Raw genomic sequence first — 25780 nt, 5'->3', positions numbered from 1 at the left:
CCATTTTGTTTCTTCACTCTATCATTTTTTCTGTGTATAGTTTTTTTTAGTGGTTGCTATAAAATACATACTTTCTTATCATTTACTTAGAGTGAATATTTTACAACTTCATTTGAAATTTAGAAACTTTACTACCCCATTGTAGAGTTGTCCCATATAATTATCTCTCTATACTGAAAACCATATTAGTCAGTGTTGAACATTTTTGCTTTCAATTACCAAGCATACTGTAAAGAACTGAGGAGGAAAAGAAGGCTCTCTGCCATATTTTCCCAGGTGTTTACTGTGTCTGTTGCTCTCCCTTCACTCCCAGTTTTCCAGGTTTCCTTCTGGTACAGTTTTACTTCTGTCTAAAGTGCTTCTTTTCGGAGAAGGCAATGGCACCCCACTCCAGTACTCTTGCCTGGAAAATTCCATGGACGGAGGAGCCTAGTAGGCTGCAGTCTATGGGGTCGCTAGGGGTCGGTCACGACTGAGCGGCTTCACTTTCACTTTTCACTTTCATGCATTGGAGAAGGAAATGGCAGCCCACTCCAGTATTCTTGCCTGGAGAATCCCAGGGACGGGGGAGCCCAGTGGGCTGCCGTCTATGGGGTCGCACAGAGTCGGACACGACTGAAGCGACTTAGCAGCAGCAGCAGCAGCAAAGTGCTTCTTTTAGCAGTTCTTTCAGAACAGGGCAACAGGCTACAAATTCCCTTGGTTTTCCTTCATCTGAGAATGTCTTTATTTCACCTTCTTTCCAGGAGGATACTGTCACTGGATATCAAATTCTGGGTTGACAGTTCTCCTTTAGTACCTTAAAAATGTTGTACCACTTCCTTCTGGGCTCCATGATTTCTGATGAAAATCCACAGTCCCTCACATCAGTATTCTCCTGTAGGTAATAATAATATGTAGTTTTTCTCTGGCCGCTTTCCAGATTTTTTTCTTTGTCTTTAGTTTTCAGCAGATAGTTTATGATGTGTCTAGGTATGGATATTTTTGAGTTCCTGCTGTTTGGGTTTTGTTCAGCTTCTTGGATCTGCAGACATGTATTTCACCAAACTTGGGATGTTTTCATTCATCATTTCTTCAAATATGTTTTTACTATTTCACTCTTTCTTGTTTCCTTCTGGACCCCAGTAACATGAATGTTAGACCTTTTATGATTGTCCCCAGGGTCTCTGAGCCTCTGTTCATTCTGCTCCATCTTTCTTTCTATTGTTTAGATTGGATAATTCCTCTTGATCAACTTTCAAGTTCACTGACCCTTTTCCTACTATGTTATCTCCATTCTGCTCTTGAGCCCATCCAGTGAGTTTTTAGTTTGTTACTGTATTTTTCAGATCTAAGATTTTCAGATCCTTCTCCTTATAGTCTTATTTCTTTCCTGAGACTTTCTAGTTTGACATTTGTTATAAGAGTATTTGTGATTTTTCCCATAGCAGTTTAAAGTCTTCTTCATAGAATCCCAACATCCACGTCAGTATTAGTGTCTGTTGATTGTATTTTCATGTAAGCTGAAATTTTCATGGTTCTTTGTATGCTAAGTAATTTCACGTTATATCTTGGAGTAGGATTCTAGGTCTTATTTAAATTATACAGAAAGTGTTGATTTTTTTGGTTTGTTTTAGCTGACAGTTGTCCTGGTTAGGTTCAGTCCACAAGTTTCAACCACCAGTCTATGAGCCATGAGCATCAGTTCAGTTTTCAAAGCCTTTGTGCCCTTTGCTATTTGCATCTCTTCCAAATATGCAGTGCCCAGCGGTCCATCCGGGACTGGGAACAGTTTGGTTCTCAAGGCCTTTGGCCTTAGGATCTTATCTGTGCGCACCTGGTTTTAGAGAGATCTGGAGATATAAACAACTTCCTGAGGTTGCTTTCCTGAACCTTTCACTCGCTGTGCTCTCTGGCTGCCTGGGGCTTCCTTTTTTGGTTCTGTGGCCAAAAACTCGGGGCTCTAGATCCCCACTCTTGTGCTGGTCTGCACTTGGGCTGGAATCCTAGGTTTGCCACCCCCACCCCTAGAAAAGCAGCTCAGTTGCCTGGGCCCCAGACAGACGTGAGAAAACTGAAAAGGGGGAGAAACGGGGGATTTCCATACTCCCTCTGAGTGGCAGGAGTTCCCCTTCTGGCCCTGGAGTCAGAACTAGAGTCTTCTGCAAGCTCTGGCTACACCCCACTGCTGACTTCCACTTCCAGGTTTCTGCTACACGTTCACATCACGGCAAGTGGGAGACACTGCTCATTCCGCCAGCTCTTCTGGATCCACCTTTTTGGTCTCCCAGTAGTTGCCCATGCATTCTGCCCAGGTTTTTTGTTGTTGATTTTTAATTTTAATTAATTAATGTGCTGTGTCTTTGTTAATGCTTGGGCTGTTCTCTAGTTGCAGCAGACAGGCTTCTCACTGCAGTGGCTTCTCTTGTCGTGGGGCACAGGCTCTAGGGTGCGTGGGCTTCAATAGTTGCGGGTCCCAGGCTCTAGAGCACTGGCTTAGCAGTTGTGGAGCAACTACGGGATGATGTGGGATCTTCCTAGATCAAGGATCAAACCTGCGTCTCCTGCATTGGCAGGTAGATTCTTTACCACTGAGCCATCAGGGAAACCCCCTGCCCAGATTTTATAGCTGTAGTCGGTGGCAGAGAACAGGTGATGCGAGCCAATTCCATCTCGCTTGCAGCCTGCCTGTCTCCACACAGGAGAAGACCTCATTCCCACTACTTGGGCAAACCAGGGCAGACTGGGCCAATCCCATCAGATGGGCTACTTAGATTTGCCCATTTTTGGCTGTTCCAGCCAGTGCAGAAATGAGCATGCTTGCTCATCCTCATGTGTGTTTGGGCATCTCCCTTACCTGGGCAGGATCTCTGGAGGGCTGAGTGCCCAGGCATGGAATTCCTGAATGAGAGTACTTTCCAAAAAATTGTTCCGGTGGACTGAATATAAAGTATCTGCCATCTTATTTTCTAAGCCGTGAGGCGACAGTGGCTCACTGCGTTCCCCTCCTGCATGAGGATCTTCATCTGGATTGTTTACTGAGCCCAGAACATGTTCTCGGGTGTCCTGAGGTGGAGAAGCAAATCCCAGGGAGTAGTTTATAAGCAGCTGCCCAGTAAAGCTCTGGGCGTTCAGGGCTGCCCCAGCCCTTATGTCCGCATACATGGCACTGACCAGGGAGCCCTGTCCTTTCATACAAGGGGCAGCACAAGGCAGGTGTGGACATCCCAGGCATGTTAGAGCATACCTTCCTCAGTCTGACTGCAGAACTGGCAGCCTCCAAAATCAACATTGGCCTCCAGATTCTGAAAATCTGGTTCTACTGGTATAATTAGCAGCCGTTTTGCTGACACTCATCTCCTCCACTCCTGCCCTGGGATGGCGCCGGCTTTGGGCTGCCTGTCATGCCTCAGCTAAGAGGGCCGGCACTGTCCTGGCTGCTGCCCGTAGGGGTGCGTGGCTTTTGTCTCCACTTCCCAAGCCTCCTTTGCCATCGTTCAGCTCTAGAGGGCTGTGCAGCCCCCTCTCCCCAAGGGGGGATAGCCCCCCAGAGAAGGAGAACTAAAGGCAGTCGGGGGGAGCACTGAGAACCCACAGAGTAAGGCGGTGGGCGTGCCAGCTGCCCAGAGCTCAGGGGCCAGGGGCCGTGTCTGCACGGACTCATGAGTGCGTGCTGCCCCAGGCACTGTCCTCATGCTGGACCCCGCAGTGAGCAGCCCGACCCGACCCCTCACCAGAGTGTGGACTGAGGTGAACGGACAGGCAGATGGGGGGTCAGGTCACTGGCTGCCTGCTGAGGCAAGGACAGCGAGGTCAGAGCGTAGTGAGTGACGGGAAGTGGCAAGGCCTTTTTCTGAGTCATCATCCACTTGGTGCCTCAGTTCCCCACTTCCCTCAGAGGTGAAGGTCTTCCATGCCTGCCCACGGCACTTCTAGATATTTGAGTTAAAGACTGGACAGATTTTCCTGCTTCTCCACAGAAATCAGAAAGTCAGGGCCTCCAAGGAGTGGCCCATATAGCCCTAGGTCTCTGAGTTTGTTTTGCTTGCTGGTGTGGATGCGGCATCCTCACAGAATGGCACTATGGGGTGGCGGGCGGGGCTGCAGCCCCAAAACCTCTGCCACCTGCTCTGTGCCTCAGTGTCCTCGTCTCTAAAATGGGGCATGGAGACATGCTGCAGCAGCCCAACTGCCTCAAGACAGCCCCCGGGTTTACCCATCATCCTGCCGTGATTTTTATTTTACTTATTTATAAAAATGTATTTATTTTTAATTGAAGGATAATTGATTTATAATATTGTGATATACAGTACTGCCATACATATGAAGGAGAAGGCAATGGCACCCCACTCCAGTACTCTTGCCTGGAAAATCCCATGGACAGAGGAGCCTGGTGGGCTGCAGACCATGGGGTCACTAAGAGTCGGAAATGACTGAGCGACTTCACTTTCCCTTTTCACTTTCATACATTGGAGAAGGAAATGGCAACCCACTCCAGTGTTCTTGCCTGGAGAATCCCAGGGACGGCGGATCCTGGTGGGCTGCCGTCTGTGGGGTCGCACAGAGTCGGACACGACTGAAGTGACTTAGCAGCAGCAGCAGCAGCAGCAGCAGTAGTGTATGTGTTTCCCTTTTGTATACCATCTCCATTCATCCCACCCTTTATTTCCCTGTGTCCACAAGTCTGTTCTCTATGTGCTGTGATTTTCAGTTGCACTCTCAGATGCCTTCCAGTTTGCACAGGAGTTAAAAGTCGCCTGAGTCACAGCCCCGCCTTGTCAAGGAGGAACTGCCCAGGCAGTGTTAGAACTGGGATTATATTTGCTTAAGTGTAATTGTTACTTTGCATCAGACCTCAGAGCAGCCCTGGGAGCAGGACCCAGGCAGCACCATCTTCAACAAGCCCTAGGCTCACCTAGAGCATAAAGTAGCCTCACCTGGCCCCAAATAAAGAAACAGATTTCCGGAAACTGAGTCCGCCCTGCTCCGAGAAAACCTCACAGAGCCCAGTAGATGAGCAGACACCGATAGAATCCCTGCCCAGGCCAGCCACGCACACAGCCTCCAGCTTCCAGGTCTGCCCTGGGCATCCTAGGGGCACCTCAGAGGGGTCAGTGCCTGAAAGAGCCCCCAGAAGGATTCCAGGCACAGCGTCCCCTGGCCCATCCGAGAGAGAGGAGCCTGCTGTGGCCTGAGACCTAGAGGGCAGGGCCCATGGGTGTCTGCCTTCCGGGTCTGACCTGACACTGCCTCCTCAGCTCGGGGAACAGAGAGAAGGGCTTTGCGAGTGGGAGAGGCCGGGAGGGTCACACAGCGTGGTGGGGGACAGTGGCCGCTGGCGTGGGGCCTCCCCTCATCCCCGGCCCCCCCACCCCCAGGTCAGTGCCAACGGGAACGTCCTGCGCAGTGAGATCGTAGGCTCCATCAAGATGCGCGTCTTCCTGTCCGGCATGCCCGAGCTGCGCCTGGGCCTCAACGACAAGGTCCTCTTCGACAACACGGGCCGTGAGTACCCCGCCCAAGCCTGGGGCAGCCCTGGGGACAGAGCAGGCCTCGCCCTGGGGCCGCTGAGGGAGCGTCTGCCTGAGTGGTGAACAAGTTCACCTTAGGCATATTGGCTTAGAAACATTGTTCTGTTGTTTACAACAGTGAAAACTAGTCAGCTAACACCTGGGTCTGGAGGACATGGGAGAGTGAAAAATCCTCAAGTCTAGTCCCCTTGTCGCCTCACAGACCAGAGGTGCAGATGAGCACCTAGATGGTCACACAGAAGGTCCTCTGCCCTGCCCTCCTGGGCGGACTGCAGGGCTCTCATCTCCTCCCGGGCCCAGTTTCTGTCTTCACTTCCGGCGTTGGGTCCGGGCTGTGCAGAAACCACACACAGCAGCTCGAGCTCGCCCTGCCTGGCCCGGGTGTAACGCTTTGTGGTAGGGCGACCTCAGAAGCCCAGGGCTGCTGAGGCTCTGGTGTTCCCAAGCTGGACCTCCAGCCTCCCCTCCCACCAGCAGGAAGGTTGTCATAGTTACATCAGCAGTAGCGCTAGTGAGGGCCTCAGACATCCGCTCATCAGAGCAGCTCCACTCCCAGGACTGGGCCCAAACTTCAGGCTCTCTGGGCTGAGAAACTGAGATAGGATCCCAGGGATGACAGGACCAGGGCCCTCAGGGGACCCCGAGTCATCCCTGAGCACCCCCAGTGGAGTCTGCCAGTCATTCAGCAAACATATCCCAGGCAGCACCCCCGGCTAGGGGCTCCGAGTGAACAGGCCTACCAGCTCTGCCCTCAGCCCAGTGTTGGGCTGTGATGGGGCTTCCTGGGGGTGAGGAGAGGTGGGGATGGCTGTCTCAAGAGCCGGCCACCTTGGTGTTCATGGCCCAAGATGCTCTCACAGATTTGGAAGCAGCTTTGCTCTGTCAGGGCTGGGCCCCAGACAGTGGGGGACCGTCACTGAGAGAGTGGCCCAGGGGACCTAGGGTCTTACTGTCACGCCCTCACACCCCCACTCCCTGCAGGTGGCAAAAGCAAGTCCGTGGAGCTGGAGGATGTGAAGTTCCACCAGTGTGTGCGGCTCTCGCGCTTTGAGAATGACCGCACCATCTCCTTCATCCCGCCCGATGGCGAGTTCGAGCTCATGTCCTACCGCCTCAACACCCACGTGAGTGCACAGTCCCCAGCTGCCTGGGCCCCAGGCTCCCACCCCCGCCACACCCAGGCAGCCTCCTCCATGGTGAGTCTCAGGTCTGTGAGGTGACACGTGGAATGGGCACAGCTTCCCAGGGGCAGCCCAGGCTCCAAGGAGCCTGCTTGCCAACACAAGGCTCCGAACTTTGAGGGGGGCAGACCCTTTGGCACCACTGCCCCTTTTCCCAGGCAGCACCCCCAGAGTGTCCTCTGTGATGCCTTCTGCATTCTCTCTTTGTTCTGACCCATCCTGGCACCGGCTTGGATTCTCCCAAGAGCCCCTGGTGCCGGGCACTGGGCTCACACCAGGCCCAGTGGTCGCTTGCCCTGTTTCCCCTCTGTGAAAGGGAGCTTTGTAAAACGACTAGGCAAGAGCGCCGTCTTCCCTCTCCCCGACAGGTCAAGCCCTTGATCTGGATCGAGTCCGTGATTGAAAAGCATTCCCACAGCCGCATCGAGTACATGATCAAGGTGCGCATGCGTCCTGCGCGCGGCGTCAGCCGGATGCACGGGGCGTAAGAGAGGGGACGTGGGCGGCCCCGCATGGTGCGGGCCTTCCGGAATCTCTGGTCTGTCCAGGGCCTTTGACACAGGGTCCTGACCCAGGACTAGGGGCACACTGGGGCTCCTGTGACCCCTGCCCCGGGGCTGCACCTGTGGCTGTCATCCATGTTGTCTCACTGAGCTCGCCGAGTGTGGACCTGGGACACAGGACACCCCGCCCAGGTCCTAGGTGCAGCCACCGTGGAAGCAGGCTGTGACTAAGTGTCCAGGTGGCACACTTCTGCCACCCAGTGACCTCATCCATCCCAGGCCAGTCCTGGTGACGCAGACATTGTCCTCGGAGGCCAGGACCGCAGAGAAGGATGGGAAGCCCCAAAGGCTGAGGAGACAGGAGGGCAGAAATGACCTTCCAAAGTTGAGCTTCAAGAAAACCTCAGAGGGCAGGAGAGGGTGGGAGAATCCCACAGGCCAGGCTAAGGGGTTTGTGGCCCTTGTGGGAGCAGGCTGGGTGGGAGCTGGGCTGTCTCACCTTCACCCTCTGCACCCTTGGCCCCACTGCCTCATCTCCAGGCCAAGAGCCAGTTCAAGCGGCGATCAACAGCCAACAATGTGGAAATCCACATCCCCGTGCCCAACGATGCCGACTCACCCAAGTTCAAGACGACAGTGGGGAGCGTCAAGTGGGTGCCCGAGAACAGTGAGATCGTGTGGTCCATCAAGTCCTTCCCGGTGAGCACCCTCTTGGCCGGGCGCCCCCCAGACTCCCACCCACACCCTCCTGCTCCCTGGGTCCCATGCAGCATGGCAGCCTGACCGCTGCAGCCCCTCAAGCCCAGGGCCGGGATCCCCGCCTGGGGCTTCGAGGAGGTGCAGCAGGGAGGGTGGGTGGAGAACTGAGGGGCGGGGTGGGGTGGGGGTGCTCCACCTTCCTCTTGTGTGTGATCCGGCCTGTCTTCAGAGTCAGGTTAGCGCCCCCCCGCCCCTCCCTCCCATTGGCCTTCTTTCTCTCCCTGCCACTCCTGCTTGGAACTCGACTTGCCTCCAAGGGAGACTGACTGCCTTGGGGCCAGAGCAGCACCAGCTCCAGGGACATAGAGCACCTGCTGCCCAACCCACAAGCTGGCCTGGCCGCCTGGCTTGTGTTCAGGATTTCAAGTACTTGACTCTGGGTTTGTGGGCAGAGTGCCCAGGGACTGGAAGGCAGGAATGAAGCTGCACGGACTGCACATTCCTCATGATAAAAAAGATGGAGTGCCTTTTCTTTTTGTCTCGGGGCTGTTTGTGTTTCTTGCTCTGGAAACTGTAGTAGCTGTCCTTTTGCTCACTTTTCTGTCAGGTTTGGTCACTTTCTTGTTGGTTTCCAAAAGCTGTTTGCACATGGGCAAGGTTAGTACTTTTTCTCTGATAGCAGTTGCAAATGGTTTTCCTTAGTTTAGAATTTGTCTTTCAGCCTTGCCTCTGGAGTATTTTTGCTTTGTAATCTTTTTTGATTGTGGTAGTTTTTTTTCCGTTCTCATGGGTTCTTAGATATTCTTTCATATGTTTGCAGGCAGTTGCAGTTACCCCTTTTCCTCTCCTATTCTTGGGCACCTTATGAGTCCTGGCATCTCCTGCTTCCGTTGCTGTCTCCGTGCCTGTAAGTGGTGGTGGAGAGCGGCCTCCTGGCTTTGCCTCCAACCGGAGCTGCTAGGGTTTCCCTTTTCAGTGTCTTGCTGCTTTGGGCTGCAATTCATTCCAGTTCTACTTTGCTGTGTTTTTAGCACAAGAGGGCAACAAAATTTAGCCAAATGCATCTTCAGGGTCTGTCAGTTCAGATATTAACACAGGATGGATCTTGAATCATCCTTGCATTCTGGCAAACTCCAGTTGATCATGATATGTCTTCTCTTTGATGTGCCATTAATTCTGTTGGTTAACTTGTATGTAGTATTTTTACATTGAGATTCATGACTGAGATTGACTTTTTTTTGGTACCTCTGTCTCAGGTATCAATATTGTACCTGTTTCATAATTTTTTTTAGTCTCCCTCTTCCATGCTGCAGAACAGCTTTAAAGTAGCCTTGAGATCATCTGGCCTTAAGAGGATTGATAGAATTTGGCTGTGTGTGACCATCTGTATCTCTGTTACTTTTTCTAACTCATCTGTGGAAATTAGGCCATTTCGACTTTCTATTTCTGTTGGAGTCAGTTTGGATAAATTTGTATTTTCCTACAAAATTATCCATCCTAACCAGGTTTTCAAATTTGCCTACAGAGTTGTAGAAAGGGGTGTCTTTTTCCCCTTGTCTTATGACAGTGACTTCTCCCTTGTTTTATCTTATTTTGCATTTTTGTTACTTCTTTTCCTTGATAAGGTTACCTAGTGATTTGTCTGTTTTTTTTCCAGATTCACTTTTTAGTTTATTTGTCATATTTTCAGTTTTTTAAGTCTTTAATTTTAATTCCTTCACCCTTTGTCCTGATTTTCAAGTTTTTTAAATTTTATTATTTTCTTTTAAAATTTGTATTGACATAAATATTTAAGCCACAGATATTCTTCTGAACCCTGCCTTAGCTATATAACCCATAGAATGGGCATATAATATTTGATACTATCATCTAGAAATTCTGTAACCAAATGAGTATTTTTTCGTTTTGTTTGTTTTCTGTTTTTCTGGTCAAAGGGCCTTTTCTATTCCATTTTATCTTCACTTTGAGTTTGGTGCATTGAGGTCAGAGAAGGTTATTCATGCTATTCTGCTTATAAGATTCATTGAAGTATTCATTGTGTGTTAATGTAAGGTCAGAGCTGGTGAGTATCCCATGTGTACTTGAGAAGATAAGGCCTCTGTACCCAGGGTAGAGAACTTGACACAAGCATCATGAGGTCTGCTAGGAGGCCACGACAGCATCAGCCACACGGAGAGCGGGGTCAGCACTGCCTCCCCCTGGTTCCTGTCTCATCGCTTGTAGCCTCTGCTTAACAGAAGTCGCTGCCATGTTACCTGGTGCATAGATACTCATAACTATTGTATCTTCCCTGTGGATTTGTAGGACAGTAGCCTTTCGGGCTGTGAACTGTTGTCCTTTGCACCTGGAATACTTTGCCCTTAATTCTCCCCTGTGGCAGCAGTCTTGCTCTGCTTTTATTTTTTTATTTTTTTTAAAAAAAATTTTTGGTTGCACTGGGTCTTCATTGCTATGCGTGGGCTTTCTCTAATTATGGTGAGCAAAGGCTACCCTCTAGTTGCCGTGAGCAGGCTTCTCATTGCAGTGGCTTCCCTCTTGTTGCAGAGCACAGGCTCTAGGGTGCACAGGCTTCAGTAGTCTAGTTGCAGCTTGCGGGCTGTAGAATGTGGGCTCAGTAGTTATGGCACATGGGCTCAGTTGCCTTGCAGCATGTGAGATCTTCCCCAACAGGGATCAAATCTGTGTCTCCTGCATTGGCCAGCAGATTCTTAACCACTGGACCACAGGGAAGCCCAGCCCTGCTCTGCTTTGTTTGACTTTGGCCAGCATGCGTTCACCCATTCTTTCTACTGGTTTATTCTTTCTGACCCTGCTTTTACAGTGGAGAGTTGGGTTTTGGTCTGTGAGCCAGTCTCCAAGTCTCATTAACAGAGGAAATTAAACCCATTTACATGGACATGATTGACACAAGGTAGGCTTGCAAACTTCTGCCACTCACCAGGAGGGCCTATCTCTCTACATATTCTTTTGCTTTCATTTTCCACTTGGATTTTATAAAGCTTAGGTTTTTGGTCTGGTTATTGTTTGATGCACAGACTGATGGAGCTGGTTTTATTCCTTTGCTGCCTGCTTTGTCTATTTTTTTGTATAATTTTATTTATTTTTGGCTGTGCTGGGTCTTCGCTGCTGCATGGACTTTTCTCTAGTTTCGGTAGACAAGAGTGGGGCCACTCTCTAGTTATGGTGCTCAGGCTTCTTATTGCAGTGGCTTCTCTTGTTGTGGAACACAGGCTCTAGGGTGTGTGGGCTCAGTAGTTGCGGTTCCTAGGCTGCAGAGCCCAGGTTCCACCGTTGTGGAGCATGGGCTTAGTTGCTCCACAACCTGTGGGATCTTCCCAGATCAGGGATCGAAACTATGTCTCCTGCATTGGCAACCAGACTCTTTAACCACTGAGCCACCAGGGAAGCTCTGCTTTGTCTATTGCTGAGACTGCGTATTCTCCCCTTGTTGTCCCAGAATCTTCACTGAGCACGCAGCACCAAGTCAGGCAGAGTCCACACGCCTGCACTGATGAGCAGATCCTGACCACTCAGTTCATCCTGGGAAGGGGAGGGTGAGTGCAGCACTGGGGAGGCAGAGCTCTGCGCTGCTCCGCCCAGGCCATGCAGAGGCAGCCCTGGTCAGCAGTGACTCCTGTTGCCAAAGGCCTGAGGATCAAAACCCTCCGTGTCCTGGTGTGATGAGAGCTGCATTTCCTACTGCTCCCTACAGTTCTGTGTTACTCACCAGGCACTGGGACCACCAGGCCAGGACTCCTGACCCCTCATGACTGAGAGTTCAGTCTCTCAGTCGTGTCCGATTCTTTGCAACCCCGTGCACTGTAGCCTGCCAGGCTCCTCTGTCCATGGGATTTCCCAGGCAAGAATACTGGAGTGGGTTGCCATTTCCTTCTCCAGAGGATCTTCCAGACCCAGGGATCGAACCAGCATCTCCTGCATTGGCAGGTGGATTCTTTACCACTGCACCAGCAGGGAAGCCATTCCTTCCCCTACTACAAGTCCCATCTCTGGAGTCATTGTTCAGCATCCAGGACCAGAGCCTTTCCCTTCCAGGGGAAGACCTAGGGCCAGCTCATCAGTCCGAGGCAGCCCTGCCGCCCCCTGTCAGCGCTCGCTCTTCCTCTCCCTTCTTCCTCCTCAAGGCCTAGTGTTCTTATTTTCCTTGAAGCAACTAGGCTTCTGTGCCTGGGAACTTGTAGAAGTTTCTCTTCATCCTGAGAATTAGAGGATTAATTTTCCCCAGCAGGGCTGGTGTGGGCAGCCCAGGAGGCCTGGAGGATAAGATAAGTGTGAGTGTGTTGCAGGAGCTGAGGCACAGGGTGACCGCAGATCATGCAGGAAGGGACTCATTGGCCAGGCCCGCAGCCTGGCATTCTCCAGGGGCAGTTAGATGAACCTGCCAGGGCCTCCGCCTGACCATCTCCTCTGTGGTCTGCTCCCCCAGGGCGGCAAGGAGTACCTGATGCGGGCCCACTTTGGCCTGCCCAGCGTAGAGGCAGAGGACAAGGAGGGCAAGCCCCCGATCAGCGTCAAGTTCGAGATCCCCTACTTCACTACCTCTGGCATCCAGGTACGTGTGACCAGGGCTGCTGGGGCCCCGGAGCAGACATGGACAGGCCCAGTGGGGCCTCTCAGGGACCAGGCGTCAGTCCAGGCTCAGAGGGTCGCAGGTGACAGACACCAGTGCAGCCAGTTAGCAAAGGGTGCTAGCTGACTTGTCCCGGGGCTCCAAGCTGCTCTCCAGCCCTGCCCATCCCCATGGGCAGCCTGGCCCTGATGGAAAGAGGCCCGCAGTGGTATCCTCAGACCTGACCTGTGCTCCAAGCTCAGAGATGCATTCAGGCCCCAAAACTAATGTTCACACACTTGCCCCCATGGGGCCCATTTTCCTGGGCACCTCCACGGAAGACCTATATGAGGTGGAAAACCCTGGGATTAGCCCCTTCTCTAGGAATCTGCTAGAGGCTCGTGCCTGCGAGTGCACATCTGGCTCTTTGCCGCACCTTCTAGAAGCTTCTCCACCCTCCCTCGGCCTGAGTGTGATACAGACTAAGGTGCTTCACCCTCTCCCTCGCCCTCTTGGACACAGCCCAGCCCTGGGAGGAATGACTCGGTGGGCAGCCAGGAGCAGGGGTGGCGTGTGCATGCTTAGGGCCCTGATACCTGTGCCCCAGGTGCGTTACCTGAAGATCATCGAGAAGAGTGGCTACCAGGCCTTACCGTGGGTTCGTTATATCACTCAGAACGGAGGTACGTGTGACCTGCCCATGGGGCAGGTAGGGGTGCTGAAAAGGTCCCTGGTGGGCGTGCCAGTGTCCCCAGGGTGGTGCTCAGGGAGCAGCCCCAGGGTCGGGGCAGGTGGGGGCGGCCCCTCCTCCAGGGTCAGAGCAGACAATGGACACCCCCTCCCTCTTTCTAGATTACCAGCTCCGGACCCAGTGAGGGGCTGTGGTGGCCCACGCTCCCAGCACGGGGGCTCCTGGTGGAAGCGCCTGCCAAGCCTGCTGGAGGGAGGGGCTCCCCTGGACACCGGCGCCCCTCCCGGCTCCACCCGGGGCCCCTCCTCCTCCAGGTGCACCTGCTCTGCTGTCGCCACTCCCACCTCCCAAGTCCCCTTTTCCCAGAAGAGGCTCATCTTTAAGAGGTCTTGTCTCTCAGCCCCTGAGTCAGTTTGGGGGGAAGGAAAGATATCTTTCCCTTCAGAGGTCAAATACAGCCTTCTGTGCTGTTCAGCTCCCTGTCATAAAAAGATTGGGAAGCGCTGCCCAGACCGCTCTTTGGCCGGGCTGGCAGGGCCGCCATTGTGTTGCCATTCTGTTGAACGTTGTGGGTTTATCGAGCATTCCTAGATTTTGTCTCGGTCCGTCGCTGTTTACGTGATCGTCACTGTCTGCACCTCCCTCCCCCGTCCTGGAGCTCTCAGGCAGCACTTAGCGAGGATAGGCTTCCCCGTCCTCGCCCTCCTCCCCAGTGAGGTTGGCACCGGGTCGCCCTCCCAGCACCTGGCACTTCGACTGGAGGCTCCTGGCCTGGAGCTTTGAATAGAGACACCTTCTCAGGGCCAGCCCGTGCCACATGATGCTGTCACTCAGCCACATCAGTGTTTGTCCCACCAGGGGAAGAGGGGTCCGGCGCGGGCCCCCAACCCTGTCCATGTCTGTGTCATGAGTACATTAAATTCCATTGGTTAAACGTGTCTTCCTTCTGGTGCAGTGCTGTGCTGACTCCTGGATGCCTGGGAGAGGCGCGGGCTCACACCAGCCTGTGTGTGGCTTATGTGGCATCACCAGTTCCTGGTGCCCCCACGTCCCCTGGGGAAGACGGGACCAGGCAATGGGCGAGCAGAGCCATTGCCCAGGGGCCTCCCAGAGGGGAGGGCACATGGGCGCAACGTTTCCCTCTCATCTGAGATGACCATTACAACCCTCAACCCTCAGATTACCAGCAGCTTGCTCCCCTCCCCAACCCAGCGGCCCTGCTACCAGCAGCATCAACATCCCACTGCACATGCAGGTTCACAGGCCCCCTCCTTAATCCGCCAAGGCAGTCTCTAGAGATGGGACCCAGGAGGCCGGCTAACAGGCTCTGCATGTGATTCATATGTTCACTGGAGTCTGAGGACCGCTGCCTGGTTCATAGAGGGGGATCTTGGCAGGGGCGTGGGCAGAAGACAGCTTGTCTTCCCACTGCAGTCACAGGCCTGCCCCCTCCTGCCTTCAAGGGCTGTGTTTTCCTTTCCCTCTCCCATATCACCCAGCTCCCCCTTGGAGGTCTAGTGGGCATCAGCCCGAGTGGAGTCTTGGTCGTCCACCACATGGAGGAAAGGACGCTGCCCTGGTCCAGGGCTCAGGCCAAAGCCTTTATAGGCACCCCTGATGCCCCACCCCTCACAGCCATGCCCGCATCTGCAGCAAGCCCTGACAGCCCCCTTCAGAAGACCCTGGGGACCCACAGTGTACAAAGAGACAGTGGCCAGAATTTCCCCAGATGAATGAAAATCTTTATAAATTCTCAGATTCAGGAAATTAGTGAGCCCAAATCAGGATCAATAAACCTAAGTCTATAACTAAAAAACATCACAGTCAAAACGCAGAACATCAGACACTCAGTGAAGAGTATAAAAGCAATGCAAAGAAGATTAAAAACACAGAACACAAAAAAACAGGCTGAGAGCTGGCTTCATGATGGCAACAGTGGAAATCAGAAGATAAAGAATAGGCTCAGATTGCTCAGAGAAGATGACCAATCTTGACCAATTCTGTGCCCGGCTAAGCCGCAAAAGAACAAGATGAAATGTTCAGCAGTAAGAGACCCTCAATGAAGCAACGTGTGTACATCAGGGAGATTCAAAGGCTTCCCTGGTGGCTCAGTAGTAAAGAATCCGCTTGCCATTGCAGGAGATACAGGTTCGATCTCTGATCCGGGAAGATCCCACATGCTGCGGAGCTACTAAGCCCATGCACCACAGCTGTTGAGCCTGTGCTCTGGAGCTCTGGAACCACAACCACTGAAGCCGGTGTGCTGTAGAGCCCATGCTTCGCAACAAGAAGTCTGCTTACTGCAATGAAGAGTAGCCTCCACTCTCCGAAACCAGAGAAAAGCTCGCAGCAGCGAAAACCCAGCACAGCCAAATATATATATAATTATTTTTAAAAAGGAGATTCAATGCACGAGGAAGGAAGGAGACTAGGAATGCTGAAAAAACTTGGGAGCCATTGGGAATATCTAAACTATCATTGACTATATATAAAGCAGTTGTGGTATTAAACAAGTAATGTCTGAGTAGTAACCTAAGGTACAACTAAAATTCTGCACAGCATCCTGCAAAATAGAGGAGATAGGTGGTTGCCATCAGTGGCTCCCAAGGTCTTTATACTGTTTGGGAGGAAAATGGACTAAAGTCTAAAAAAGCTATGTATCCATGTATAACTCCCAAACCAGTGGTTGGGAAAGGATTTAAAGAAAATTTTAATGAACCAACAGGAGAGAGAAGCATAGGAAAATCAGAATAAATGCAAGTGTCCTAAGAATCTTTTAATGATAAATAGCACTTAGAACTGCACCACATGATATTTCCCTGGTGGTCCAGTGGTTAAGGATTCCACACTTCCAGTGCAGGAATGCAGGGGGCACAGGTTTGATCCCTGGTCAGGGAACTAAGATCCCACATGCCATGCAGAGTGGCCAGAAAGAAAAAACTGTACTACGACTTTTCATTTTGTGCCATAGAAACTGCAAAATAAGATTGTAAAAATAAATTCAAACATTAGGAATCATACACGTAAATGATGCAAACCTGCTAGTTTAAGATACTGTTAAAGAGACTGAACTAAAATTCCAAATCCAGCTATACCCTCTTTATGAAATACAGGCTGAGTCACTTCAGTCGTGTCTGACTCTGTGATCCCATAGACTAGAGCCCGCTGGGCTCCTCTGTCCATGGGATTCTCCAGGCAAGAATACTGGAGTTAGTTGTCATTTTCTCCTCCAGGGGATCTTCCTGGCCCAGGGATCAAACCCGTGTCTCTTATGTCTCCTGCTTTGGCAGGCAGGTTCTTTACCACTAGCGCCACCTGGGAAGCCCATTTATGAAATACACACCTAAAACATAAGTATACAACACAGTTAAAAGTAAAAAGATGCTAACATACCAAGATAAATCTCATGTAGTTATATTAATATCAGACCAAACAGACCTCAGGCAAAAAAAAAGTGTGATAGACCCTGAAAAAGTTTTCACAAATTTCTAAGAATTCTTAGTATTAGAGTCTACATTCTCTAAGAAATTCTCAAGAGAATTGAGTTAGAATTAACAACAAATGAGTGTTTTAAAAGAATTTCCAAATATAATTAGTTTTTAAAGAACACTTCTAAATTACCATGTGTCAAAGAAGAAAATGTAAGGGAAATTAGAAAATATGAGTGAATTTTTTTTTAATCTGGATGCAGGTTACATAAGTGGTCTTACTTTTGAAAATGCATCAACCTCTTATGATTTACTCACTCTTCTGTATATAACATTTCAGTAAAATGTTTACAGAAAAAACTCAAACCTTTAAAGCAGCCGGGAGGGGGGTGAAATGTTAAGTTCAAAAGCATGACAACGAGGTAAACAGCTTACTTTTCATCAGCAAGAAAGGAAGCCAGATGAAAGCAGAGTGATATTTTCAGTGTGCTGAAAGAAAACTGCCAACCCAATAAAAACATTCAAGATTGAGGTTGAAATAAAAACTTTTTCAGACAAAACCCGTTAGTTTGCCAACAGCCAACTCACACTAAAGAAAACATTAAATTATATTACTTCAGGCGAGAGGAAAGTGATGGAAGGTCAAGATGCAAGAAGGAGTAAGGAATAAAGTAAATGCATGTGAAAATGTAAACAGGTTGCGTAAAATGTTTCCTGAAGTTAAGAAAAATGATAGAATTAAAATATACACAAGAAAAAAACACGTCCTGAGGGAGTAAATGGAGTTAAAGTTTTCCAAGTACATGATTGTGAGGGAGGACAGTAAAAAACATTGATGAAATCTGCATTTTTATTTTATTTTATTTTATTTTTTTGGTAAAAGGTTATATTTATTTTCTGTGTAATATGCCTGATAACAGAGATTTCACATATCATAAGAATAATTTTTTTTTTAATTTTATAAATTTATTTATTTTAGTTGGGGGCTAATTACTTTACAATATTGTAATAGTTTTTGCCATACATTGACATGAATCAGCCATGGGTTTACATGTGTTCCCCTTCCTGGAACCCCCACCCACCTCCCTCCCCATCCCATCCCTCTGGGTCATCCCATTGCCCCGGCCCTGAGCCCTTGTCTCATGCATCGAACATGGAATGGTGTTCTGTTTCACATATGATAATATACATGTTTCAATGCTATTCTCCCAGAACGTCCCACCCTCACCTTCTCCCTCAGAGTCCATAAAATTGTTCCATGCATCTGTGTCTCTTATTCTGTCTCGCATATAGGGTTATCGTTACCATCTTTCAAATTCCATATATATGCATTAGTATACTGTATTGTTGTTTTTCTTTCTGGCTTACTTCACTCTGTATAATGGGCTCCAGTTTCATCCATCTCAGCAGAACCGATTCAAATGTATTTTTTTTAATGGCTGAGTAATATTCCATTGTGTATATGTACCACAGCTTCCTTATCCATTCGTCTGCTGATGGACATCTAGGTTGCTTCCATGTCCTGGGGAGTAAATGGAGTTAAAGTTTTCCAAGTACATGATTGTGAGGGAGGACAGTAAAAAACATTGATGAAATCTGCATTTTTATAAGCATGCATTATCGTTTCTAAGGGCTTCCTTGGTGGCTTAGTTGGTAAAGAATCTGCTTGCAATGTGGGAGACCTGGGTTCAATCCCTGGGTTGGGAAGATCCCCTGGAGAAGGGCATGGCAACCCACTCCAGTGTTCTTGCCTGGAGAATCCTCATGGACAGAGAAGCCTGGTGGGCCACAGTCCATGGGGTTGCAAAGAGTCAGACTCGACTGAGCAACTAAGCACAGCACATTATATTTTCTAAGGGAATCACTAAAATAACAAAATAATTGCAATTTCCAAATGTTCCGAGGGAAAGCAATGATTTTTTTAAAGCCACATACACACACACACACACAAAACTAAAAGACGGCCAGAGAAAAGGAACATAAGGGGTAGAAACAGCAAACAAAACAATCTAGTAGATTTAAACCTAGGTTTAAGTGTCAGATCAGTTCTTACATTAAATGTAGATGGGTTAAATATTCCAGCTGAAAGTCAGTTTGTCACACTGGATTTCTTAAAATTTCAACTCAGTGTTATTTATAAGAGAAGCATCAAAAACCATTAAGATGCAGACAATTGAAAAATAACTGGATGGAGGAAATAACCATAGAAATACCAAAAGAAAGCTGGAATGGTTAAGTTAATATTAGACAACATATGCTTTAAGGCAAAATCATTGCTGGAGATAAAGAGAGACATCATAATAAAAATAATAAAAGATTTACTTCATTAGGAAGATAAAATTTTTTTAAATTTGTGTGACCCTAAATAACATGGTCTCAAAATACATAAAGCAGAAATTGACACAACTACAAGGATAGTTAAGTCCACAGTAAAAATGAGCAATTTAAATACATCTCTCTCAGCAATTGATAGAACAAGTAAACCCAAAGAAGTAAAGAGAATATTTGAACAGTACAATGAATTTTACCTAATGGACCTGTATTTGTGGAACACTGTATTCAGCAACTACAGAATACATTTTCCTTTGAAGCACACACTATGTTATAAAGCAAGACTGAAGGAAATAGTTCCTTGGCCAAATGCTGCTTAGTTAGGAATCAATTTTAAAAATAATAATGAGAAAAATCGCCATTCTTTGGGAACCAGGTCTAAGTAATCCATTGATCAAGGAAGGAATTCTAGGAAAATTATAGATTTTGAACTGAAAAGTAATGAAGATACTGCATTTCAAAACTTGTGCAATGCAGCTAAACTAGTACTTCAAAGGAAATTTGTGTGGCCTTAGGTTTATAAATACTAGATATTACAATATATGTTTATGTAATGTATGTTGCACATATGTAATATATAATATAATGCATGCTGCATGCTAAATCACCTCAGTTGTGTCCAACTCTTTGTGACCCTATGGACTGTAGCCTGCCAGGCTCCTCTGTCCACGGGATTCTCCAGGCAAGAATGCTGGAGTGAGTTGCCATGCCCTCCTCCAGGGGATCTTCCCAACCTAGGCATCTCTTATGTCTCCTGCACTGGCAGGCAGGTTCTTTACTACTAGTGCCACCTGCGATTCCCATATACTATGACATTATGTATAAAATATAAAAGAAAGACTTTTGCAACCTCATGGGCTGTAACCTGCCAGGCTCCTCTGTCCATGGGACTTCCCAGGCAGGAATACTGGAGTGGGTTGCCTCTTCTTCTCCAGGGATCTTCCCAACCCAGGGATTGAACCCACGTCTCCTGCATTGGCAGGCAGATTCTTTACCACTGAGCCACCTGGGAAGCCCACTGTATATAAAATATAAAAGAAAGACTGAAAAGAATGAGCTTAGCATCCATCTCAAAAAGTTAGGAAAAATAAAATAAACCTACGAGCATAGAAAGGAAATAACAAAGAACAGATATGAGGGAAATAGAAAGCTTTCAATAAAGAGAATCAACAAAACAAGTTGGCTATTTAAAATTGAAGATTTGCTGGAAATTTTGAGCAAGATAAAGGCACTAAGGCTATTATTGGAAATGAGGGAGAAACATTATTACAGCTTAAACGTATTAAAAAGATGAGCGCAGGGCATGTGCCACTTCACAAAGACACTCAGTCCACTTTCTGTCCACCAAATTGTGTGCCCAGCTCAGACTTCATCCACATTGGGGAGAGGTATGTTTTTCTGATCCTCCTGAATTAAACCATAGGGGCAAGAAGAGCACTGGATAAAGAGAGATTATGAACAACTTTATGCAAGCAAACTTGAAAATTTTAGATACCTTGGATAAATTCCTAGAGGGGAGAAATAAAACTCAAAAAGAAATTAAAATCTAAATAGTCCTATAACTACTAAAGAAATTAAGCTAGTCAGAACTCCAAATCCAAATGACTTTATTGGGAAAGTTCTACCAAGCATTCGAGGAAAAAAAAAAGAATTTCACAAACTCTCCCAAAGAATAAATTAAATATGAAACACTCATTTTACAAGACTAGCATGTCCCTGAAGCAATATGAGACAAGAAAATTATAATCTCTCTCAGTGAGATTAGATGTGACCATAGATGTGGAAATCCTAAATAAAATTCCAGGGGTTCGGGGCAGGCGGTGGAGTTGGCATTATATAGAAAGCACATACCGTTGTGACTAAATTCTGGTTAAATCCTGGGAAGGCAAAGTTGACGTGGCAGGCGGTGGAGTTGGCATTATATAGAAAGCACATACCGTTGTGACTAAATTCTGGTTAAATCCTGGGAAGGCAAAGTTGACGTGATACTGGAAAATCCATCCACTGTCTTAAAAAAAAGTAAGGGAGGAAAGTATATGTGATCATTTCAATAGGTAGGTGCAGGTAAAGTATTTGATAAAATTAAACATCCATTCATGATTTACATAAATAACCCTTAAGCAAACTACAGGGCTTCCCTGGTGGCTCAGTGGTAAAGAACCCACCTAGAGACATAGGAGACGTGGGTTCGATCCCTGGGTCGGAAAGATCCCCTGGAGGAGGAAATGGTAACCCACTCCACTATTCTTGCCTAGGAAATCTCATGGACAGAGAAGCCTGGTGGGCTACAGTCCACAGGGTCACAAAGAGTCCGACACCAGTGAGCACAAGCACAAAGCAAACCACAACTAAGCAATAGTGTCAAAAAATGAAGCACCTAGGGTTAAACTTAAAGAACTATCCAAGATCTGTATGGGAACTTCATGGAGGTCATTAGAACCTCCTGGAGAAGGGAATGGCAACCCACTCCAGTATTCTTGCAAGGAGAATTCCATGGATAGAGGAGCCTGGTGTGCCACAGTCCATGGGGTCGCCAAGAGTCTGACACGACTGAGTGACTAACACACACACACATGGTTAGATATACCCTGAGTATAGAATCGCAATATCAAAGACACCAGTACTTCTTGTGAGTTCTGAAAGAGTCGAACTCAACTTACCAACTAAACAGCAACAGCAACACTTCTTGTGGAAGGCAGAAGAGTGCTTCCCCCCACCCCGACTCAAGATGCCCATGTTCTAATCCATCAAATCTGTGACTATGTTAAGTTATATGGCAGAGGGGAGTTAAGCTTGCCAATGGGATTGATTGCTAATCAGCTGACCTCAATAGGGAGATTGCCCTGAATAACCTAGGTGAGCCCAACTTCATTATTGCTGCTGCTGCTGCTAAGTCGCTTCAGTCGTGTCCGACTCTGTGCGACCCCATAGACGGCAGCCCACCAGGCTCCGCCATCCCTGGGATTCTCCAGGCAAGAATACTGGAGTGGGTTGCCATTTCCTTCTCCAGTGCATTAAAGGGAAAAGTAAAAGTGAAGTTGCTCAGTCGTGTCCGACTCTTAGCGACCATGGACTGTAGTCTACCAGGGTCCTCCGTCCATGGGATTTTCCAGGCAAGAGTATTGAAGTGGGGTGCCAATGCCTTCTCCGAACTTCATTACAGTAGTCCTTAAATGTGGAAGACAGTGGCAGAAGAGGCGGAACCAGAAAGTGGCAGCGTGTGAAGGACTCTGCCTAGTGTTGCTGGGCTTTGAAGACGGAGGAAGGGGTCATGGGCCAAGGACAGAGGCAGCCTCTAGAAGCTAGAAACACCAAGGAGACATATTCTCCTCTAGAGACCCCAGAAAGGATACTTTTCTGCTGATAACCTTGCTTGTTAGCCCGGTGAAACCCATTTTAGACTTCTGACCTCCAGAACTGTTATGTTCATCCATCTGTGTTGTTTTAACCTGGTAATTTGTTACCACAGCAATAAGAAACTCATACATTCCTCAAATTGAATTATAGATTAAATGCATTTCCCAATAAAATCTCAATCAGGTTTTTGTGAAACTTGACAAATGGATTTGGAAATGGACATAGAAGGACTTCTCCAGTGGTCCAGTGATTAAGTATCCACCTGCCAGTGCAGGGGACATGGGTTCAATCCCTGGTCCGGGAAGATTCCACTTGCCTTGGAGCAACTAAGCCCATGCACCACCACTACTGAAGCCCACACACTGTAAAGCCCGTGCTCCACAAGAGAAGTCACTGCTATGAGAAGCTCCTGCTTGCTACAACTAACTCGTGAGGAGCCCCCATTTGCGGCAACTGGAGAAAGCCCATTGCATCCCAAAATTAACTAAATGTGCATAGAAGATCAAAGGGCTAAGAAGAGGAATCTTGAAAAAGAGTAAGATGGGATGGCTTTCTTAGCTGGGCACTAAGACCTACTCAGTGAGCAGTGATTCAGACACAAAATAACATAGAGAGTGTGATTCCTTTGGGATGAAGTTTAAAAACAGGCTTGCTGCTGCTAAGTCGCTTCAGTCGTGTCCAACTCTGTGCGACCCCATAGACGGCAACCCACCAGGCTCTGCCGTCCCTGGGATTCTCCAGGCAAGAACACTGGAGTGGGTTGCCATTTCCTTCTCCAGTGCAAAAACAGGCTTAGCCTAAACTATATTCTTCAGGGATGCTTCTAGGGTAAGGGAAAACCTCTAAAGAGTGAGATGAAGATCAAGTCAGAGCACAGCTACCTGGGGGAGTGGGGAGGAGAGGAGAAGGACCAGAGGATGTGGGTTGGGATGCCAGCCGTATTCTTTTTTTTAATTTATTTTTAATTGAAGGATAATTGCTTTACAACGTTGTGTTGGTTTCTGCCATACATCAACATGAATCAGCCATAGGTATACATATGTCCCCTCCCTCATGGATCTCCCTCCCACCTTGCACACTTCTAGATTGTCACAGAGCACCGGGTTGAGCTCCCTGTGTAATACAGCAACTTCCCATTAGCTATCTATTTTACATATGGTAATATATATATTTCCATGCTGCCCTCTCAATTTGTCCCACCCTCTCCTGTGCCCACTGTGTCCATAATCTCTTCTCTATATCTGAGTCTCTATTCCTGCCCTGCAAATAGGTTCATCAGTACCATTTTTTCTAGATTCCATATATATGCATTAATATACAATATTTGTTTTTTCTCTTTCTGACTTACTTCACTCCATAATAACAGGGTCTGGGTTCATCCACCTCACTCAGACTGACTCAAATTCATTCCTTTTTATGGCTGAGTAATGTTCCATTGTGTATCTGTACCACAACTTTTTTATCCATTCATCTGTAGACAGACATCTAGGTTGCTTCATGTCCTGGCTGCAGTAAATAGTGCTGCAATGAGCATTGGGGTACACGTGTCTTTTTCAATTATGGTTTTCTTGGAGTTTGCTCAGTAGTGGGATTGTTGGATCATATGGTCGTTTTATTCCTAGTTTTTAAAGAGACCTCTGTACTGTTCTCCACAGTGGCCGTATCAGTTTACATTCCCACCAACAGTGCAAGAAGGTTCCCTTTTCTCCACATCCTCTCCAGCATTTATTGTTTATAGATTTTTTGATGATGGCTATTCTGACTGGTGTGAGGTGATACCTTGTTGCAGTTTTGATTTGCATTTCTCTAATAATAAGTGATGCTGAGCATTTTTTCATGTGTTTATTAGCCATCTGTATGTCTTCTTTGGAGAAAAATCTGTTTGGATCTTCTACCCACTTTTTGATTGGGTTGTTTGTTTTTCTGATATTGAGCTGCATGAGCTGCTTATATATTTTGGAGATTAATCCTTTGTCGGTTGCTTCATTTGCAATTATTTTCTCCTATTCTGGGGCTTGTCTTTTTATCTTGTTTATGGTTTCCTTTGCTGTGCAAAAACTTTTAAGTTTAATTAGGTCCAATAAAAACAGTCGTTAGATCCCATGAAGTAGGACACAATGCCTTAACAGTATGGATGTTGTCAGGCCCAAGGTCCTCTTCCATCCTTGTTAAAAAGAGTGCTAACCTTCTCTCCTTTCATACAACACCATATTCTATTTCTCAAGTGGGTGGTGGTGACATAGACGTTTGCCTCATAATTCTGTTAAATTGTACATTTTTTAAAAGAACGTTACAAGTATAATAATACCCCCAATTTAATGTATTGAAATCAGATGACTGTAATTCCAGGCAATCAAAATGATGGAAAGCTCCCCAATTCATTCTTTGAAGGAGCCAACACTTGAATACTCAAATCAAGTTAAAGATAGAAAAAAAAAAAAGGCAACTGTAGATGAACCTTAGTTTAGAGCTTCCAAACAGAATATTAGCAATCAGAATTGAGCGGCAGTCAGTATTACAACATGACTAAGCAGGGTTTACTCTTAGGAAAATATCTTTCCACAGAGTCTAATTGAGCCACATAACTCATCCCGCCACCAAACTGAACCACATCAGTAAATTTGGGAAAGGAATTCTTAGATACAACAGACATTTCTAACAGGAACAGGTGTAGGAATAGACAGAAGCTACTTCCCCTTCACAAAGGAGCCCCATTTACCATCAAGCATCAGAAAGTGCTTCCCAGGTGGCGCTAGTGCTAGAGAACCCACCTGCCAGCGCGGGAGACATAAGAGATGCGAGTACAATCCCTGGGTCAGGAAGCTCCCCTGGAGGAGGGCATGGCAACCCACTCCAGTATTCTTGCCTGGAGAATCCCCAAGAACAGAGGAGCCTAGCAAGCTGCAGTCCTTGGAGTCACAAAGAGTCAGACACGACTGAGCTTCTGAACACGCACGTCAGAAAGTGCTCGTCTTGGAGGTCCTTGAAGGTTCTGTGCTTCTTGAAGCACAGAAGGCTAGGTGAGTTAATGGCCTTCTCTGGCAGGAGCTCACAGCAGGGAAGAAGGGCCAGGAATCAATACCCCCACAAGCCCCTTGAGATTTCATAGCCCTCGCTCAGAAATGCTGAATTTTAATTGCGTGCTCAGTCGCTGAGTGCAGTGGTGTCTGACTCTTTGTGACCACATGCACTATAGCCCTCGAGGCTCCTCTGTCCATGGGGTTTTTCAGGCAAGAATACTGGAGCAGGTTGCAATTTCTTCCTCCAGGGTATCGTCCTGACCCAGGGATATAACCCACGTCTCCTGCTTGGCAGGCTGATTCTTTACCACTGAGCCATCTGGGAAGCCCGAATTTTCATTAATTTTAATTAATTTAAAGTAACTATGCCATTGTTTTCCCCTGGCCCAGGCCCAGACTCCATCACAGGCCCCCCCTATACCCCTCACACAAGCGCAAACAGTCCAAGAACACTCACCACGGCTCTGTAAGAGCTAACAATGGAAAACAACCA

At 47.9% G+C, this 25780-nt stretch overlaps 1 protein-coding gene and 1 non-coding gene across 8 annotated transcripts in view; one reads left to right on the top strand and one right to left on the bottom strand.

Annotated features, from left to right (window-relative positions):
* The window catches only part of AP1M1 (adaptor related protein complex 1 subunit mu 1), a 29487-nt gene extending 15398 nt beyond the window's left edge, over nt 1–14089 (top strand). For 6 of the 7 annotated variants that reach the window (XM_081496646.1, XM_081496645.1, XM_081496648.1 and 3 more), the window contains 7 exons: nt 5358–5484; nt 6492–6634; nt 7060–7131; nt 7735–7893; nt 12338–12463; nt 13068–13143; nt 13313–14089. In XM_081496646.1, the coding sequence (XP_081352772.1) occupies nt 5358–5484; nt 6492–6634; nt 7060–7131; nt 7735–7893; nt 12338–12463; nt 13068–13143; nt 13313–13335 (726 nt within the window). In that variant the 3' untranslated portion in view covers nt 13336–14089. Of the gene's footprint in view, nt 1–5357; nt 5485–5939; nt 5946–6491; nt 6635–7059; nt 7132–7734; nt 7894–12337; nt 12464–13067; nt 13144–13312 lie in introns of all 7 variants that reach the window. The other variant, XM_081496651.1, reaches the window with a different exon arrangement.
* A 10259-nt stretch (nt 14090–24348) lies between these two features.
* Nucleotides 24349–24474, bottom strand: LOC145511847 (U6atac minor spliceosomal RNA). Its single transcript, XR_014058219.1, has one exon. It is a non-coding gene; the product is annotated as a U6atac minor spliceosomal RNA (small nuclear RNA).
* Between the last annotated feature and the right edge of the window lie 1306 nt (nt 24475–25780).

Source organism: Giraffa tippelskirchi, chromosome 6, assembly GCF_054371585.1.
Source record: "Giraffa tippelskirchi isolate mGirTip1 chromosome 6, T2T-mGirTip1v1.2.pri, whole genome shotgun sequence".
Taxonomy (NCBI): domain Eukaryota; kingdom Metazoa; phylum Chordata; class Mammalia; order Artiodactyla; family Giraffidae; genus Giraffa; species Giraffa tippelskirchi.
This window is presented reverse-complemented; position numbering and strand designations above follow the sequence as displayed.